At 64.7% G+C, this 17,097-nt stretch overlaps 1 protein-coding gene across 18 annotated transcripts in view; it reads right to left on the bottom strand.

Annotated features, from left to right (window-relative positions):
- Positions 1–17,097, bottom strand: part of KIF1A (kinesin family member 1A) — a 64,075-nt gene that overhangs the window by 21,956 nt on the left and 25,022 nt on the right. For 4 of the 18 annotated variants that reach the window (XM_037069157.1, XM_037069158.1, XM_037069160.1 and 1 more), the window contains exons 12-28: positions 16,663–16,741; positions 15,756–15,898; positions 15,352–15,378; positions 13,916–14,049; positions 12,910–12,989; positions 12,575–12,650; positions 11,917–11,996; positions 11,551–11,657; positions 10,586–10,669; positions 10,038–10,218; positions 9,848–9,920; positions 9,542–9,635; positions 8,527–8,675; positions 8,038–8,216; positions 6,500–6,637; positions 5,475–5,741; positions 463–581 (exon numbers count right to left, since the gene is read on the bottom strand). In XM_037069157.1, the coding sequence (XP_036925052.1) occupies positions 463–581; positions 5,475–5,741; positions 6,500–6,637; positions 8,038–8,216; positions 8,527–8,675; positions 9,542–9,635; positions 9,848–9,920; positions 10,038–10,218; positions 10,586–10,669; positions 11,551–11,657; positions 11,917–11,996; positions 12,575–12,650; positions 12,910–12,989; positions 13,916–14,049; positions 15,352–15,378; positions 15,756–15,898; positions 16,663–16,741 (2,010 nt within the window). Of the gene's footprint in view, positions 1–462; positions 582–5,474; positions 5,742–6,499; positions 6,638–8,037; positions 8,217–8,526; positions 8,676–9,541; positions 9,636–9,847; positions 9,921–10,037; positions 10,219–10,585; positions 10,670–11,550; positions 11,658–11,916; positions 11,997–12,574; positions 12,651–12,909; positions 12,990–13,915; positions 14,128–15,351; positions 15,379–15,755; positions 15,899–16,662; positions 16,742–17,097 lie in introns of all 18 variants that reach the window. The other 14 variants (XM_037069169.1, XM_037069171.1, XM_037069173.1 and 11 more) reach the window with 5 other exon arrangements.

Raw genomic sequence — 17,097 nt, 5'->3', positions numbered from 1 at the left:
CAGGCGAGGGGAGGGGCAGTGGGAGGCATCCTCCTCTGCAGCAAGGGCCCCCCCACCCGGGACTGAGGCCGAGGAATCCAAAAGAGAGAATCCCTGGACAAAGGGGGGCTCTGAGGGGCCCTGTGGGTGGGTCGGGGCAGCCAGTCCTGGGGCTCAGAGACAGCGAAGGGCGAGGTCGGAGAGCACCGGGCTCTGCCCTGGGTTGGGGTACTGTGTCCGCCTGGGGCGGAGGTGCCCTGGGCTTGGTCTGCACAGCCCCAGTGGGCCAGTCACCCTGGGAGAGTCCGGGAGGCCGGAGCCAGGAGCTGAGCACTGGGGCTTCTCCCAGAGTCCCCACCTGGGACCAGCAGCCAGGGGACAGCCCTGGGGGAAGCTGGCTGCACGCTGACCGCTGTGTGAGGCCCACAGAGGTCTGCCACCCAGGGACTCTACCTGCAAAGGAGCCCACAGCCACGCACGCACCTGAGATGGCCTGGACGGCCACGCGGAGGAACCCCTTCACCTCGCCCTTCTCACTGACAATGGCCACGCGGTGCACCAGGGGCACAGGGTAGAGCAGGTTGCTCAGGTACACGAAGGCCCTGGGGGAGGAGAGGCCGAGGTCAGGGCCAACCCCTCGTGCCTGTGGGCGGTGGCGGCAACAGCGCTGCCGAGCTCACGACACAACACTGCGAAGCAGAGAGGAGTGGAGCGTGGGGGCCGGGCAGCAGGTGAGGACAGGAGGGGAACGATGGCAGGCGGAGGCGCTCAGAGGACGTCAGAGGGAGGAGGAGGCGGCGGCGAGGCCGTGCGCGGGGAGCAGAGGCATGGTCAGCGGCATGGGCGCAGCGCAGGCCACACCTGCTGATGGACGAGGGAGCAGCTGAGGGGTCCAGCCTGCTTCAAGGAGGAGGACCTGGGGACCTGCCCGCTGTGCCACGACGCTGGCCCTGGTGCTTGGGCCACTCTCTGACGCCCACCCACTTCCCAGCAGCCCTCAACGCTGGAGGGCCAGGTGCTGGAACAGAGCTCAAGGTTCCTCCCGGTGAGTGGGAGCTCTGCAGCCTCAGCCAGGATGGGACCAGCCCCAACCCAGTGCCCAGGGAGGGCTGGCTGGATGGACACCCCCAGGCCCCATGGCGCCGGCGGCTGTGACCCCACCAGCTACCCACAGAGTGCCCAGATCCCTCCCTTCCCCCAGCGGTGCCAGCTGGAGCCAGGACAGGCTGGACAGAGGCCACGCTGCCCAGGTGCTGCTGCGGCCCCCAAGCTCATCTGTGTGCAGGGCTGGCGCCAGCAGCCGGCAGTACAGACAAGACCCAGAGCACCAGGTGCTGCCCTGGGCAGGTGGGGGCTGACATGGAGGAGGTCTCTCCCGCTGTTCAGGGGCCCCTGGCACAGGGAGGGCCCGCCCACATGAGCCCCAGGGCACAGCCCTGCCCTACACACTCCAGCTCAGGGCCCTGCCTCCCTCAGAGCCCATGGCGGCTCCTGCTCCAGCCCAGAGGCACAAACATCTGTAACCCTGAGCTCCCGCGGGGTCTGGGGGTGGGGAGCCACTGGCGGAGGGGCAGGTTTTGACACAGGAGGAAGGGAGGGGTTGGGGAGGAGGTGCCCAGGAGGGGCACGGGAGGCCCAGCCCCCTGCAGCAGCAGGGTCGGGGCTCAGGGGAGACGGGGAAGGGAAGGCTGAGCCTGCTGGGCAGGTGGGCACCAACCCCCAGGTGCATATCTCCAGGGCAGGACACAGTGGGGAGGAGCTGGGGGGATCACCTGTCACCCTGGCCCTCCCTCGGCTGCTCCAGGGTCTGACAGCACCCGAGCTGAGCCACTGGTCTCATCTCCCACTGCGACCCAGGACACCCCGCTGGACGCTGCTGCGATGGTGGACAGGCGAGACCGTGCCAGGTACGTCGACTCTGGGGCCTGACGGCCTCTCTGCTGATCTTGACCCCCTCCGTGCCAGCTCTCCCCAGCAGGTCAGAAACCTGAGTACCGTCTACTCCTGTCTTCCAAACACATCAGTTCCACTCAGAAACCTCTGAAGTCCGTTGGCGGGTCCATCACCACCGGCCACCCTTCTGCTCCCCCGTGGCCCCCACAACCCCTGAGGAGACTTGGGGTGCACATGGGACCCCCCCTCAGACACATCCAAGCTCCTTGCTTCACCCAGCCCAGCTGCCCAGCCCCGTTCCAGCCACACAGGCCCTCCGTCCATCCTTGACCCTGGCCACAAGGGGAAACTGAGGCCCAAAGAGTGGTGGCTCCTCTAAGGGTGTCTACCAGGCAGGGGCCACTCCCAGCCCCTGCCTTGGGGTGGAGACAGTGGTGGCCTTCCCTCCTGGGCACCTAGGTGCCCAGCCAAAGGCCTTTGTTTGTAGTTGGGTGTAGGGCGGGGGGCTGCCACGAGGCCGGAGGGGAAAATGGAGGAAGCCCGGGATACAGGCTGAGGGGCCGGTGCAGACCCCACTCCACACTCCTCTGCTAGGCCCGTTCAGTCCACCACACTGGCGAGGGCCAAGGGGACCAGGCAGGACAGCCCCACCCACCCTGGGGCAGGGCCACTGCAGAGATCCAGGCGTTGGAGGCAGAGAGGCAGAGAGACCCGAGCACGCTCCCGGAGCCCCGTGCACTCACAGAGGGGTCACAGCCTGCCAGCCCCCACCTGCACTCTGCAGGGAATCCACAGGAGGACCTTCGTAGGGACTGGGTAAGGGCACGAGGGTCCTTCATCAGTGCAGTCCCAAGGAAGGAGCAGTTAAGGGTGGCCCAGGGCCTCCCAGCCAGCCAGGAGAGCCGAGATCAGGCCACCTTAAAGCCCCTGGCCAGCCCAGGGCTGGCTTCTGGCAAGCCCCCAGGTCCCTAAGGTTCAGACTGTGACCTTGGCAGCCTGGGCTCACCAGGGGCCAGCCCCGAGCAGCTACCTCTTGCCACACCTGGGGTGGGCAGCGCACCCACATCTCCTGGACGCTAAGATGCCCACTCTTGACATGTGGGCATTGAGATGGGCAGGACTGACCTACAGCCCCACTGGGTGCGCAAAGCAGCACCCACAGATCCAGCTGCTGTGACGGGGTCACACCCACAGAAGGTAGGGGACGCCGCGCCGGCACCTTCCTTCTAACCCCAGTCCCGTCAGTGACGGTGACAGGCACATTCTGCCAAGAAGGGACCTCTGGGGCCTGGAAGCCACTGCACCAGCCTGGCGGGACTGCAAGCTGGGGCTGAGAGACCCCACACCCCATGCAGAGCCCCTCCGATCAACCGCACCGGGATGTAAGGGGACAGAACACACGGCGCAGAAACAACCAGGCATGGGCATGGACCACCATGGGGATCAGAGCAGCCCCCACCGGGAGGCCCTGCCCCCACACAGGGAGGTGGGGCAGCTCTCAGCAGTGCCGGCAAAGATTCAGGCTGCGCAGGGCACACCCCACTGAGGCTGGCCTCGTTAGCTCCGAGGGCAGAGTGGACACGGGGCAGGTGGGCATTTTCCCTCCCTTGGGCAGTCACCCTTCCTCCCTCACCCAGTCCCCTCTTCCTGAGACCCATGGGCCCCTTGCCCTCCTCTGTGTGGAGGTCCAGGAAACCTGGACCCACCTCCTGAAAGTGGCGGTCCAGGCACGAAGGATTATGGGGGATAGCAGTTCCTCTGCCTGGTAAGCCCGCCCCCCAGTTCACCCAGCACCCCAGACTGCCCAAGGCAGAGGGCCCGGGGGGGGGGGGGGTGGCCCCTGGGCCTGGGTGAGGAGCCCCAGGTCAGGACAGGACTCGGGAAGCCCATGCGGGGCCGTCCACAGAGGGGAGTGCACCTTGAAGCAGGCTGAACCCGCCCAGAGAGAGGAGGTGCAGAGGGCGGAGCCGGAGCCGTAAGGCGGGAGGGAGAGGAGCGCTGGCCACGAGACTGGGGAGGCGCAAAGACTCATGCTGGGCCAGGAAAGCCTTTCTGAAGGGGGATGGGAGTGGGCCCCCCCGTTTTGCTTAAGCTTTGGAGAGAGAGCCAGCGGCTACCGGAAGGATTAGAGGAAACCAAAGCTGGTCCTCCTGAAGGCCCAGGCCTGCGCAGCTGCTGAGCGGGGGGAGCCAATTCTCGCCAAACGAAAAGATCAGGACATTTCCAAAAGAAGCCCCTGGCAGGCCGCCGGGGAGTGGCACTGCTTTGGTTTAGTTGTTTCGTGACATCACAGGCCCACAGAGGGTGGTGTCGGAAGGACCCAGCTCTTTCTAGCTGAGACTGCAAGAACCCATACCCTGTTTCTCCCAGTGTCCTTGCTCCCCTGGGCCCTGTCCCCACGCCTGCCTGTCACCTGAGTGGTACCCGGCCCTAGCGGCTGGGGCTTTCTGAGAGGCTGCCGCTCCCTGTCGGGCTCTGCAGATGGAAGGCCAGGCCAGGGCGTCCCGGAGGGAGACAGCCACACACATTTATCCAGCATGTCACTCGTGGAACCCTGATGGGAACAATCCAGGGCGTGTGCCCGTGGTGACCTGCTTCCTTCCCAGAGGACCGCCCGGGACTCCCTGTGCACGCCCCCCGCCCCCCGTGCGGGTCTGCTGCCGTCCACGGCCCGCCGAGCTGGCCCTCAGGGTCAGGACTTCCAGAGCTCCCCTCGGCCTGGCCCAATAAAGCCGTCTCAAACCCCAGAATAGGGCGCTGTTACGACGGTCTTACACCTTTTCACGTCAGAACCTGTAAAGTCAGCACTTCACGGGCTGTGTTTCCTCCCACCACAGTGGGTTTCCGGGTCTTCCCTTCCCCAGTCGGGCTTCCCTCCCTTGGTGGTGATTACAGAGGTGAGGGTGGCCCTCTCTGTTCCCCACTCCCCCCCCCCGCCCTCACCTGTGGGACTCTGCTCCACCCAGGACACAACAGCTGCTCCTCTCTGCAAGGGGCACTTCCTGTGAGGGCTCAAGGCCAAGGGCACACCCGTTTCTAGCCGTGGTGGCCTGGGAGGTCAGAAGGACATGCCGTCCTCACTTTAGACAGAGATGGGCTTTGAGGGGGGCAGGTCTGCAGGGCCCCGCAGCTTTGGGTGGGGGGACCTTTCCACGGCCTGAGCAGCAGCAGACCTTCCTTCCTGCCCTGCAGCATGCACCACCCCCCGAGGCCTCCATCTCTTCAGGAAACAGGGGAGCATGGGAAGCGGTCCCAGCTGGGGGTGGGTCCAACCCCCAGGACCACAGGACCTTGGGGCCGGCCTGCCTCTGGCTTCCCGCCAGTCTCCTGCGGGGACCCTGCACAAGAACCTTTCCTGGGCTTCCAGCAGCCCCCTCCCAGGTTCTAGGGCCCCTCTGCCCTGCATTCCCCCCTGCATGGAGCTGGCTGGCGGCCACGCTCCGGGCTGGTGGAGGCCTCGCACCCCCTCGGGCCCCCTCCTTGGACGCCAGCCCCTGAGCGCCTGGGGTCACGCCCGGACGGCGGTCAGACTGTGCCCGCAGCAGTGCTCCTGTGCCAAAGAGCTGGTTCCTTCCCAGCATGCCGTCCTCGACCTCACCAACCTTCCTACTAAACTGAACAGGGGGGGCCGGTCGTAAAACGGGTCCCGGCCGTCGTGGAGCCCGTGCTCGGGAAAGACGTCGTCCTCCAGGTCCTCCTCCTCCTCCTCCTCCTCCTCCTCCTCCTCCTCCCCCAGGCTCTGCTCCTCGGCAGGCTCGGTGGCGTCGGAGTCAGGGCTCGAGGAGGCAGGGGAGGGGGTGAGAGCAGCCATGCGTGCACTCATGCAGGTGTTGAGAAGAGGCTGACTGCTGCAGCCAGAGGCGACTGAGCTGGGGTTAGTAGGACAAGACAGAGAGAAGTTAACGCCAGCCACGCGCAGGGCGCACGGGGCGGGGGCGCCCGGGAGACCCGAACCAAACACACAGACCGCCGGAGACGCTGCCTACAAGGTAAGAGCTGAAAGTGCATTCCCGTCCCGGGCTGAGAAGGAAACTGCGTGTGTGGTTAATAGATGGTTCTGGAGGCAGCAGTGGTGTGATTCTGGCCTGGTGTGGCTGAGGTCACGTGAGGACCTTGTGCACTGGGCCTCTTGGAGGCCTCTGAATGCCATCTCGTGGGGTGCAGGGGCTGGGCAGAGACCCCAGATCGGGGCGAGGAGGCATGGGACTGAGGCTCTGGGGTGACGTGACCCTGTGTGCCCGCTCATACCCCACAGCCACCAGATGACCCAGAAAGTCTAAGCCCCTCACATTCACACACACACGGACACATGTGACCTGGTGGCAACACCCCACAATGGGTGTGGTGGCAATGATGAGACCCCTGCGCGGCCCCTTCAGTAATGGGGCCCGCTGATCAGACCAGGAAGGACAAGGGCGGAAGAGTGGGAACAGGGACAGGTATCTCAATGGCTCCTCCTCATGGGGTGAGGGCCCAGCTGGGGTTCCACCTTGGGAAGAGGCCAATCCTTCCCTCACTATGGTCTCGATCTCTCTCCTTGTCTCTCTCCATCTCTCTCTCTCTCTCTCTCAGTCTCTCTCCAACTCTCTCTCTGTCTCTCAGCCCAGGGAGGGAGGGAGGTACCCACCTGCCCACCAGCCGGAACCAGGGGAACCGGTCATAGAAGGGGTCTCCACCAGTCACCACGTTGTCGCAGTCCTCGATGACGCTGGAGGGCACCTCGGCTGCCCGGTCATACATCTCTCGCATGAGGTCCAGGCGTTGCCTGTAGGGGCGGCAGAGGTCAGTGTGGGCCCACATGGTGGACACATGACGCCCTTCCCCCTGGGACAGTGGGCTAGGCTCCAGGCACGGCATCCCGCTCAGAGTCATCTGAGGCTCAAGCTAGTTTCCTGACAGACCCCTCATGGTCCCCAGTGCTGGTCAACTGTAAGCAAGGGACTTTCAGCTAAACCTACAAGGTCACCACTAACACCTCCCAGTGAGGTGGCTTCCACATCAGGATGGCCAGGAACCAGTGGCAGGGGGGTTCACAGAGTGGGAGGTGGGGCGGAGTGGAACAAGCCCACACGTAGTGGCACGGGGAGCTCGGAACACTTCGGGAACGAAGGGCAAATTGGTGACAGGACACAGAAAACGGTACTTTCACGATTATGACCCCAGGAAAACCCACGCGTTGAGGAAGAAGGGAAATGGGATCATCTCCCTCCAGGGCTCAGGGGTAACGGGAACCACTGAAGTTGAGCGTTTGTCCAAACGCCAGACAGCAGCCCCCAGGACGGGGAAAGGGCAGTGAGTGCGAGTTTGTACGAGTGCTTGTGCTACCAATGTGTGAGTGAGTGTGATCGTGACTGGGGAGAATCGGTGTGTGTGTGTGATGACCCATACAAGAAAGAAGGGTGTGGGAGAGCCTATGGGTGTGAGTGTACACTGTGTGCTGTGTTAATTCTACTTCTCATTCTCTGTATTTGATGCGGTTTTGACATCCTGGGGCACTTGCTGGCTGGGGACGATGCACGTCCTGGGCTAGCCAACCCCCAGACAGTGGACACCCTGGGGGTGAGTTTCACACACACACCAGCCAGTGCCCTGTCCCCCATCACTCCAGGGCCAGGTGCCAGGCAGCTGGGGACAGCCCTGTGCCCCAGAGCCTGCCATTCCCCCCGCCCGCCTCGCCAGTGGAAACTTCACGGCCCAGGCCTGTCCCTCACCCCCGTCAACCTCTGGCTGGCCCCGTGTGCTGGCCTTCCTCTCATTTCTGGGGACTGTGGACAACATGAAGCTTTTCTCCAACAGGCGCAGACCTGCTCTGTCACCCTCGGTCACATTTACAAATTAAGGGCTGGGCACACGTCAGGAGCAGGCAGGGACCGAGGAGGCGGACCTTTGGCAGCCCAGGCGGCCCGTCCAGGCCCCCCGTGCCCCCCTGTACCACCTTCCTACAGCCCCGCCCCGCCCCACCCCACCCCCTGCATAGAGACACACTAAGTGTCTCCACTGCGCTGGTCCAGGGAGAACACGGGCTCTGTGTGAGGCTGGGCCTATGTACGCTTCACTTCTGATTTTAAAAGAGATGAGGACAGGAGAAAAAGCTGCCCTCCGACACCTGCCCCCCTTTCGGTGGCTCCCCACACCCAGCACCACCTCAGCCGCCACCCGCCACACCTGAGCTTCTCGAGCGTCCAGTAGTGGGTGGCCCCATTCTTCTGGTCCTGCACCTCCACAGCCACAATGGTGCGGGGGAAGGGGCGCGTCTCACGGTCTTTGGCAGCCTCTGGGGGCAGCAGGTCCGGTGGCAGTGGGGAGTAGAGTGTGTCCGTGAGGAGGACGAACTGGAACTGGACCTGTGACAGGCACCAGATGCCCACCCATCAGCCCCGTGGCGGGTGGGAGCCAGGGTCCCAAGGGCTTCCTTTCCACCTCCCCAAGATCAAGGCTGCACGTGGGGGGTCTTCCGGCCCGCCTTCGAAGAGGAGCTACACCTGATCGCCTCCTCCCCTGGGTCGGCTCCCAGCCTCCCTCCTCCAGACACCCTCCAGGGGCCCAGGTCAGGTAGTGCCCCTCCACCATCCCCAGGAGCAGAGGAGCCCAGAGTTGGGTCTAGTTGCAAGCAGGATGGGGAGCCCGCCCTCTGAGATGGCTGGAGGGGCCCACCTTCTTCTTGAGCTCGACGCTGATGGCATTGGCCTCCTTGAGGAAGATGGCATTGCCCCAGAGCAGGTCACGCAGCGACGTGAACTGGTACCACTTCCACTTGCGGAAGGCCCAGAGCGCCAGCTCGCACTCCCTCTCTGTCCACTGGACTGTGGGGAGAGACCACGGGGTCACCGAGGCCACGCCGAGACAGCCCACTGTGGGCTGGGCTGGGCTGGGCTGGGCTGGGGGCCGAGTCTGGGTCCCTGGTTTCAGACCCGCTGTTCTGGGTGCTCAGAGAGAAGGAAACTGGCAGAACCGTCTGACGTGGAGCCACGTGACATGAAAGGCACCGCCCAGGCCAGTGGGCGAGTGTCCAGGGGGTCGGGCTGAAGCTCGGTCAGGACTGAGGGGGCGGCAGCGTGACTGCCCCGTGGAGGCCACGGTCCCGACTGGGGTGCCGCCGACACCCTCTCCCCGCTCACATGCCCTCTGTCCACCAGGAGGGGCCCTCCTTGCTCCCAGGCTCAACGCCTCCTCTAGAGACCCCTCCCACCCAGAGCCCCCACCTTTTGGGTAGACGAGTCCAGACAAGAGGAGACCAAGGTCGTGTCAGCACAAAGATGCTGCTGACCCGCAGACCTGAGGCCAAGCTGGATGTGAACCCCATGGCCACCCTTAGGCCCCACAGCAGCTCGAGGTCAGCCTGCCGGCCACCCAAGCTCATGACCAGAAAAGGAGCCCCGAGGGGAGGGGCAGTGAGTTCATCTAGAGGGGGCACCAGCCATTGCGGGCAGGACCTGGGTGAGTGGGCATAGGACACCCGTCCTGTCCTTCCCCTGGTCCAGGCTGCTGTGTCCAGAACCACACGTGTGTGCACACATGTGCACTCGTGTGGGGGTGCTTTCCTGCTGCGGCACGGTCTCCCTGAATCCTGCCTCCCGGGGACAAGGCCTCTGCCCGAGAGACCCGGGTGCCCCAGGGAGCAGCCCCGGGACCAAAGCAACTGCTAGGAGACCAGGCTGCGGAGCCTCACCTTCATCCTCCGGCTCCTCCTCCTCCTCGTTCGCCTCCGGGAAGAGCCGGGAGTCCATCTGCCTCTGCAGCGCCTCCAGCTTGCTCTCGTAGTCCTGGCAGGGAGGTGGGGGCTGGGCTCCATCTGCACCCTGCAGCTGCAGCCCCACGCCTGCCCAGCGCTGGACGCGCCTCCAGTCCGGGAAGCTGAGAGTCGGGCTGTTTGCCACGCGGGGACCCAGCCACCCGACCCAGGCGTGGTGTGGGGCCTGTGGGGCATGGGGGCTTCAGGGCTGGGGGTCTGTGGGCCTGGTGGGGCCACCCTCACCAGCCTTTGCTGCTCCAGCAGGTAGGTGGCCTCCTCCCGCTCCCGGCGGTACTGGTCCTCCAGCTCCTGGAGCCTGGGAAGAGTGGGGGCAGTGACTGGGGGGCGGGGCGCTGCACGGCGGGGACTGGTGACCAGGTTGGGGGGATGTGGGGTAGCTCGGGCTGTGAGGGGGGCTCCCCACGGGGGTCACCTCTGCTCCATCTCCTGCTTCATGTCGATGCCCTGTTTCTCCAGCAGCTCGCGCTGGGCGAAGGCCCAGTCCACGGGCTCGGAGGGCGTCTCGGCGCAGGGCGTGCGCTCTCGCTCCTGCCGGGCCTGCTCGGGGTGGTTGAACCGGAACACGTGGCTCTTCCCCATGATGATGCGGTTTCCTGGGGACGAGGCCAAGCTGGACCAGGGAGGCCTGCAGCCTCGGGGTGGCAGGGAGAGGGGCGGGGAGGCTCCCGGCACCGCCCACCCCAGGAACTGCCCCCAGGGCCTCAGCCCCGTGGCACTCCTCCCCTGGCCCCCACCAGGGCCTAACCCGGCCTCCTTACTCACCCCAAATCTGCCCCCGTGGCCCCACCCCTTTTGCAGCCGCAGGTGTTTGCAAAGCATACTCCTGGGGCTTTCCCCGCAACCTCATCCTTTCTGTGGGCTCGTGGGTGCCACCCCCTTGCCAGCCTTGCCCTGCAGCCCAGTGCCCTGATGGGGCAGGCACCACCTGCAGAGTAGGGTGGGGCTTCCTGCCAGCCATACCTGACCGCAGGATGCTGGGCTCCGTGACCTTCTTGCCATTGACATAGGTGTCTGCCCCCTCACAGGGCTCCAGTGTCACCACAGCTACAGGACAGATGGGGCAGAGAAGGGACTGCCGTTGTACCACCACACCCTCTGCCCAGCTGCAGGGCTCCACTCCCCTGGCCACTCACGGGCAGCCCCTCACAGCTCCTCCTCTGCAGCCAAGCAGGACTATGGGTGGCTCCTTGTCTGAGCCCCGGAGAAGCTGGGGGTGGGGGTCGCACTGAGCAATAGATCAGAAGAGTGTCGCCCGAGGTGGGGAGCACTGTCAGAGAGCCAGGAGCCCGAGCTGGCCAACTGCCCACCGTGCCGGGGTCTCCAGGTGGACATGGATGGAAAACAGGGCACCACGCCCCAGGGAGTCCTGCAGCCCCTCTGGGGAGGACAGGCTTTGGGGACAGAGAATTCTGGGAGAGCCAGCATCCCCCATATTGCCTCAGGCCACCACCCTGAAATGTCCCAGTCACAGAGCGGGCTTCGGCCCTTGGTCTGCAGCCCAGAGCCTGGCCGGACTCCTGTCCTGCGCTGGGGGTTGCGGGCACTGTAACAAGATTCTGGTCCAGCAGCTGCTCCCCGGGACATCACACCCGAGACGGCCCGGTGCACTAGGCTGGCGGATGGGCGGGGTAAGGCACAGGCAGCCGCCCCACAGCCAGCAGAAAAGTGTGGTCCAAAAACAGTTCTCTGCCCTCCACTGGCTCCATCCTCATGGCTCCCTATCCTTCCGCCCAGGGACACCCCAACGCCTCAGCAGGGGAGAGAGAGCCCACAGCCCAGCCCAGTGCCAAAGCCTCTTCTGAGGGAGGGGTTCCCAGGACCCGCGGAACTGACTGGGAGGCAAGCCACCAGCCCGGGCTGACCTGGCAGGCCCCACTCAGGCCAGACACACCGCAGCACCAGGTGGGGGCAAAGGGCAGCCATACCTTCACTGCCCCCTCTGGAGTCGCTGCGGAAGACACAGTGCTCCTCCTTGATGAAGTGCCCACTCAGGACAATGTCCTGCCGACGCTCCCCGTCCTCCCGGCCCACTCTGTGGGGGGCAGAGCGGGGGCTCAGTCAGTGACGACCATACCAGGGCTCCCTCCCCACTCCCCCCGCAGCCTCCGGAAACACCCAGCTGGGCTGTTAGGGGAAGCACCCAAGATGCACATGAGTGGGGGTGCAGGGGATGCCCCCAAACTTGAGAGCCACGCAGCCCAGAGGAGCTGGAAGCCCCGGGCTCCGGAAGCAGGGGTGGGTCCTCACCCCACCCCCACCCCAGACGTGAGCCTGCCCCACCCCCACCCCACCTGGTGAGCCCATCCTTGATGTAGTAGAGGAGGCACTCGGACATCAGCGGGTCCTCATTCAGGTTGACGAGATGCGGTGTCTGCGGTGAGAGGAGAGTCACCTGCTTTGCAGGGAGCAGGAGCCCAGCACGGGCCACCCACCTGACCTCTCCCCACGTGCCAGACCACCACTCGCCCTGGGTCTGGCCTGGTGGGGGACAGTGTCCTCCCAGGCTGGCAGGGCAGACAGGACACATGAAGTAAAAAGGTCCCCGAGGAAGAGCCTTTGGTGGGGACCCCAGAGCCTTAGCGGGGGGACAGCCAAGTAGCTGGCTGGGTGGGTGCTCAGCCTCGGTACTCAGGGAGCTGGGCTTCGGGAGGGGCTGGGAGCTGAGCTCTCAGCTGAGGGCCCAGGGGCACTTGGGGTATAGTGGACCCTCAGACACGCAGGGCGCAGGCTGGGTCCCCACACTGGGCCCATGCCACATCCCACGAGGTCCTGGGCACCCAGGAGCTAGGGCTCCCATGGGTCCTCGGTCCAGACCTCGGCTCCTATGGCTCTAAGGGTCCCCTGTGGTGGGGGCCCTCATCCCAGGGCATTGAGGCCCCTTGAGGGGCTGCAGGCGGCTCAGCCACGTTCAAACCAGGGCAGCCCCACAGAGCCAGGACCTGCTCCTACCTTTTTGGGAGAGAACACGCCCAGGGTGCCGCCGTCCTCCCTCATGGCCACACCCATCTCAGCCAGCAGGGCTTCCCTGGGGGGACAGGGTCAGGGTTGGCTCAAGCCTCAAAGGGCCACAGGACCTGCCTCGCCCGGAGCTGGATGGACCGGGAGCCAGTGGGGCTCCGGCCACACAGCCCGCGCAGCGCCCAGGTACCGTGCGTGACCCGTGTGGTCAGTGAGTCAAGGTGTCTGCTCGGAGGGACTGATCACCTGGTCTGGGACCAGGTCAATGAGATTACAGTGGCCCGAGGTGCGGTCCCTGGGAGGGAGGTGCCCTCCCCACTGCCCACCTCTCCATCCGAATGGCTTCCGTCCGCCGCAGCTTTTCCTCCCAGGTCTCGTTGAGCTCGGCTATGATCTTCTCCGTCTCCTGCGGGGGACACAGAGCAGAGAGAGGTCAGGGGCCAGGCTGGTCTGCAGGGCACCAAGTCCCCAGTGCCCAGTGCTCCTGGCGGCATGGTGTATGGGGGGTTCATGGCTGAGCAGTTGGTGTGTGTGCTCAAAACCACGTGCTTTTTAGTCCTGGCTGGTGTGGCTCCGTGGATTGAGCGCGGGCCTGAGAACCAAAGGGTCGCCGGTTCAATTCCCAATCAGGGCACATGCCTGGGTTGCAGGCCGGGTCCCTAGTAGGGGGCACATGAGGGGCAACTACACATTAGTGTTTCTCTCCATCTCTTTCCCCCTCTGCTCCCCTCTCTCTAAAAATAAAACATTTCCTTTCCCGAGGACGCCTCCAGAGAACAGAGCAAAAGGCAAAGCAGCCCAGGAGATGATACACAGATGCCCATCAACACACCCAGGACGGGGGGCAGGGGGCGGTGCACCCCAGGTGGACCCTGTGCTGCAGAGCCCCCAAACCAGCCTTGAGTCTGGCCTCTGTGGCTTTGAACCCTAACCCTTACTTCTGTCTCCAAGGTCTGGGCTCACTCTCCACCCCAGGAAAACAGAATGGAAAACCTACAACCAGTCTGGCCCATCGCTGGGGTCAGGGAATGAGTACGGGCCAGAGGAAAAATGTCCACCAGCACAGAACACCTGGGAGGGGGCACAGAGCCCCCGGGACCTCCCCTCCCCTGCCAGCAAGTAGGGGCCATGTAGTTCTGGGCAGAGAGCAGAGAAACATGGAGGGGCACGGAGGGTACCACCTGCAAGACTCATGGCACCTCCAACCAACCCCACTTCCTGCCATTACCAAGAGGGCTTGGCCTTGGCCCAGAGCCCGGGAGGCAAGACCCCATGCCCATGGCTCCAAGCCCACCCCCTTTCTCAGGGCCCACTGTCCAGCCCCGCCCTCACCTTCAGCCTCTCGATGGCCTCCTCACTGCCCGGGGCAAACAAGAGGCGCTCATGCAGGCTGGACACAGAGGCCGCGCGGCTGGACAGGGCTGACAGCGAGGACGAGGGGCTCATGCCCACCAGGGCGTTGGTCACTGTGGAGAGATTGTCAGGGGCTCGACTCAGCTCCGCCCAGTCACGGTTACGGTTATTGTTGTCCAGGTCGGACAGGTCTATGGGAGGGGGCAGGGGGGCAGACAGGTGGGAGGGAGAGAAAAGAGACACGAGTTGGGAGACTGCAAGAGGCAGGCGAAGGCAGAGAGCAGGAACCGCCAGTGGGCGCAGCCAACAGGCGCAGGGCAGCGCGTGCAAGGCCACCTGCCGCCCCGAGGGATGGGCCCAGCCCCCAGGCCCGAGGCCCGACGCAGCACATCGCCCCCAGCCAGCGGCCCTCAGCGCCCCTTGCTCCACGCCCTGGCCCTTAGCCACAGGCCTCTTTGCTTCCCCTGCACCCGCAGGCCCAGCTCTGCGTGGCATCGGATGTCCTGCGGCCTCTGCCCTGGAGTCCACGAGCTCCCCACCCTGCTGCCCTGTTTGCTACTCTTCACTGGCAGGTGCGTCCCAGGGCCAAGGCTCACGCGCCTCCTCGTTGCTGTGGGCACCCACTCAGTTCCCACCCCTTGCCCGGCCCAGAATGCATCTGGCAGGGTGAGGCTTTGCTGTCCACCCCAAGGAGCCCCTGGAGGAGAGGGGACTGTGGGGCCCTTCGGGAAGCCCTACTCCTTCACCCCAAGAGGCTGCTCTGCACTTGGGGCTTCCTGGCTCTGGGCACCCACGGAACCCCCAGCTGTCCTGGGGTCACCAAAGGCCTGGCTGGGGGGTGGGACTGTGATACCCCTCCTGGCAGAAGCAGACACAGAGCAGAGCCAAGCACATGGGACAGTGTGGGGCACTGGGGTCAGGAGGCACTGAACTGTGCCCCTTGCCCAGGGAGCCCAGCTCAAGCCCGGCAGGGGTCACAGGCTGGGAGGATCTGGCAGCAGTCAGACTCCTGGCATTGCTGGGGCGGGGGAAGGGGCCTTGAGGTGTGTGGGGCCAGAGGGAGGCCAGAGCCAGGGACAGACATGGTCCCCTGTCACTGACACTGGGCACCTCCCAGGCCTCAGGGAGCAAATGGCTGCCTGAGAGCCTGAGCTCAGCCACTTTCTGCCTGAGGAGACCTTGGCTGCCCCTCACCGCCCTGGTGCCTCAGTTTCCCATATAGACGGGGGATATGACCCCAAATCTACCAGGAGGGCACCTGTGACTGAGAGGGCTGTTGTCCCAGCCCCTAAACAGGGGTGGGCATGCCCCACCCTGCCGCCCCTAGGCTGCGCCCCTCCCGCCGGGCTGCCCCACACCCCCGAGGGCAGGCGGGCAAAGCAGGGAAGCACAGGGAGCAGCACGGGGATACACACATTTGGGTCCTCCGGGCACAGTGTTGGCTGGGACGGAGGGGAGGGAGGAGAGACAGAGAAACAGAAGAACAGTTCGTCTCTGGAAGGTTCAGGGCTCGCCCGTCGCAGGCCGGGCATCAGGCAGGTAGCCGTGGTCTTCGGTGGGGACACAGGGACCCCAGCACCCATGGTGTGCCAACACGGCTTCCAGGAGAACCATCTCTGGCCTGACTGGGCCAGCACCAAACCCAAACCGTGCAGCCCTTTCCAGGCTGAGGCCAGAACCTCGGCCTCCCCCCCAGGGAGCTCCGACCCACCTCAGCCCAGGGAGATGGCCCCAGGAGCAAGCCTGGGCTGGCCCACGAGGCCCCTGGGGACCCGCAGCCCGGCTGCCCTGCCTGGGTTTGGCACACACAGACACTCACTGTCGGTGATGTCCCCGAGACCCTGGGCGTACAGCAGGTCCCGCAGCCGGGTCACCTCATCCTTCAGCTCTCGGATCAGCTTGTTGTTGGGGTCCTCGTTGATGACGGCGTTGCAGCGGATCTGCTTGGCCCGGTCGGCGTACCTGGGCAGCAAAGGGATCTGTGGGCTGGGTTGTGCTGGCAGGCCCACGGGGTGTCCCTCGGGGAGTCGCTGGCCAGGGACCTACAGGTGAGGTCACCCTGCCCCAGCTGGCCCACTTGGGGAAACCTGAGCCCCAGGAGGAGAAAGGACAGGCGTCGCCTTTTCCCCAAGGAGAGGCCTTGGCACATGGACTATGGTCCCAGGGTGGAAGGACCCAGTAGGAGGTGTGAGAATGTCCTCGTGTACGCGTGTTGGAGCCCATGCTGGGTATAGCAGGTGCACATGTAAGTACAGAAGGCGGAGTGTCCCTACATGGGGACCTATGTCCTCTTTTTCTTTACTACTGTTGGTGCTCAGTCACGAGGGGCCAGAGACACTGACCAGGCTGCCCGGCAGCCACTGGCAAGGTGGGGACCCGGGCTCCCACTCAAGGACACCTGCCAGCATCCAGAGGGACCTTCGCAGACACACCTTTACCCCTCTGCTACTTAAGGACCCCAGGTGGCTCCTGTGGCCGAAAGGGGATGCAAGCTGCTCAGCCCACCGACACAGCTCTCCTGGGTCCCTGCCACGGAAGACCCCGGGCCCCTCACAACCCCACAGTGCACCCCAGAGGGTGATGGGGATGAAACAGGCTCCCTGAAGACCCAGGCACCCCTGGTGGCCACTGGGACCTCTAGGAGGGGTAGGCGAAATGGCCTCCCCAGCAGGCACCCCCCACCCAAGCCTGGAGGGGCACAAGGCCCACCTCCCTCAAGAACACACCTCAGCGTGCTCAGAGTCTCGTCGTAGTTGATGTCTGCAGGGCTCAGGGCTGCCACCATCGCTGTCCTCGAGTTCCCGCCTGTGGGAAGAATGGGCCATGCAGACAGACGTCGGCCCACTGCCTTGTTGCCCTGTTCTCCCCACTCCGTCCCCTCCTGCATTTGCAGCTGGAAAGGCTGAGGCCCAGAGAGGTAAACTGAGTTATGGGCCAACCAGGGGAACACGGCGGCACTAAGATACAGTCTCAGCAGTGCAGCCAAGAAAGGCCAGCGATCCCCAGTTCTGGCCAGCCCGAGACTCGGTTTACTTCCATGGGCATCAGCTTCCTCAGCTGTAAATGTAGCTGGCGAGGAGCCCTGAGCTTATGGTTGGGTGGGAGGCGTTCCAGCCTCCATCTCCCCATCTATCTCTCACTGGCTCAGAACTCAGGCTGAG

This window comes from Sturnira hondurensis, unplaced genomic scaffold (genome assembly GCF_014824575.4).
Source record: "Sturnira hondurensis isolate 20B ecotype Veracruz unplaced genomic scaffold, ASM1482457v3 Scaffold0018493, whole genome shotgun sequence".
Classification (NCBI taxonomy): domain Eukaryota; kingdom Metazoa; phylum Chordata; class Mammalia; order Chiroptera; family Phyllostomidae; genus Sturnira; species Sturnira hondurensis.
This window is presented reverse-complemented; position numbering and strand designations above follow the sequence as displayed.